At 63.8% G+C, this 1652-nt stretch overlaps 1 protein-coding gene across 1 annotated transcript in view; it reads right to left on the bottom strand.

Annotated features, from left to right (window-relative positions):
- Window positions 1-127: 127 nt before the first annotated feature.
- BMP1 (bone morphogenetic protein 1) overlaps window positions 128-1652 on the bottom strand; it is a 20418-nt gene continuing 18893 nt past the window's right edge. The window contains exons 16-19 of the mRNA XM_010562996.1: window positions 1051-1176; window positions 838-965; window positions 524-737; window positions 128-432 (exon numbers count right to left, since the gene is read on the bottom strand). Of these exons, the coding sequence (XP_010561298.1) occupies window positions 128-432; window positions 524-737; window positions 838-965; window positions 1051-1176 (773 nt within the window). The remainder of the gene's footprint in view (window positions 433-523; window positions 738-837; window positions 966-1050; window positions 1177-1652) is intronic.

Here is a 1652-nt window from a genome sequence, read left to right as displayed (position 1 = left end):
GGGGGGGCGAAATTTGCAACGGGGAGGGTGCAAAATCATCGCACCCCCTTGTACAACCCCAAATCCCCCAGGGAATTTCTCTGCACCGCTCCGGCTTGGCTCAGCTTCACCCATCGCCCCTGCAGCCTCACATCTCTCCCTGCCCCGACCCACCCCGTCGCTCCCCCCATCCCCAGCTCACCCCGGACCCGCAGAAGCGGCCGAGGCGCGGGGCCGTCCCGTCGTAGCCGTCGAAGAGCTCCATGTAGTCGTAGCCGCAGTCGGCTTCCTCCTCGATCTCAAAGGTCTGGAAGATGAGCTCCACGCCGTAGCCCTCCTCGGCCATGATCACCCACTCGCAGTCCGAGCCCCCCGGGTAGTTGTTATCCCCAAATTGCGCGTGCGAATACAAGTCCTTGGTCTTCACCTCGGCACGGACCTGGCCCCCACACACTGGGGGAGAAGCCGACAGCGGGGGGAGTTTAGGAGGGTCCACACTCTCCCCCCACCCCATAACCAGGTTCCCCCAGCCCCGCGGTGGTACCTGTGGTGTGGGTGGCCTCGAAGCCCTTCTTCTGGACGGAGTTATCGGAGACGAACTTGAGGAACATCTTGTTGCCCGAGGAGAGGAGGGGCTCGGGCTCTTTGGCTCCGCAGAAGCGGCCGAGCGTGGGGGCTTTGGCATCCTTGCCGTCGTAGATCTCCAGGTGGTCGTAGGCACATTCCTGCTGCGCCTCCACGTCCAGCTCCGAGAAGGTCTGCGGAGGCGACGGCCGAGCCGCCGGCATTCAGTAGGGCTCGGTGGAGGGGCCCCCCCCCCGGTACTGCTCGCCCTCCCAGTCCCCGCCCCGTCCCTACCAGCTTGACGCGGTGCCCCGGCGTGGTGGTGATGGCCCAGGTGCACTCCTTCTTGCTGGGGTATTTATCGGGCCAGTTGGGGCTGGTGATGGTCCCCGAGATGGATGTCACCTTATGGTCGCAGCCGGCTGCGGGGACAAGGAGGGGGTCATGGGTGCATGGGTGGGGGGGTCCTGCTGGGGATAAGGGGGGGGGTGGGGGGCGCAGACCCACCTTCCTTGCAGTCGTGCTTGTTGTCGTGCAACACGAAGCCGCTGCGGCACTGGCACTCGTAGCTGCCGAAGGAGTTGAGGCACTCGTGCTGGCAGCCCCCGTTGTTCTTGGAACACTCGTCCTTGTCTGCCGAGAGAGCAGAGGAACCATGGCTGAGCGGGATGGGAAAGCCCGGCGGCCGGCATCCCGGTACGGCATCCCGGCACGGCACAGCCCTGCCCGGTGCGTGCCGGTCCCCAGCCCCACACCGCTGCCCTCCGGGGAGCAACCAGCCAAGCAAGCGCCTACGGCCAGCAGCAAGCAGATCCGCCGTCCCTTGCCCGAGCCGGGGCAGCCCCCGCGAGTGGACGGGATGGGTCCTCCTCTCCCTGGGTTCACCCATGGGCACAACCATTACCTGCTTACGGTACGGACGGGGAAGGCAGAAAAACACACAGTGACAACCAAAGATGCACAAGAAAGACCAGGACGCGGGAGTCCCTCTTTACTCATCGATAGGGAAATGTCACAGACACGGTAAAAATCGGGAAAAAAAAAAAAAACAAGATCAGCTGGTCAATGACAAAAACAACGGGGATGGGGCAGGAGGGTGCTTAAAACCA

The sequence above is a fragment of the Haliaeetus leucocephalus genome, unplaced genomic scaffold (assembly GCF_000737465.1).
Source record: "Haliaeetus leucocephalus isolate CR32 unplaced genomic scaffold, Haliaeetus_leucocephalus-4.0 Scaffold162, whole genome shotgun sequence".
Taxonomy (NCBI): Eukaryota; Metazoa; Chordata; class Aves; order Accipitriformes; family Accipitridae; genus Haliaeetus; species Haliaeetus leucocephalus.
This window is presented reverse-complemented; position numbering and strand designations above follow the sequence as displayed.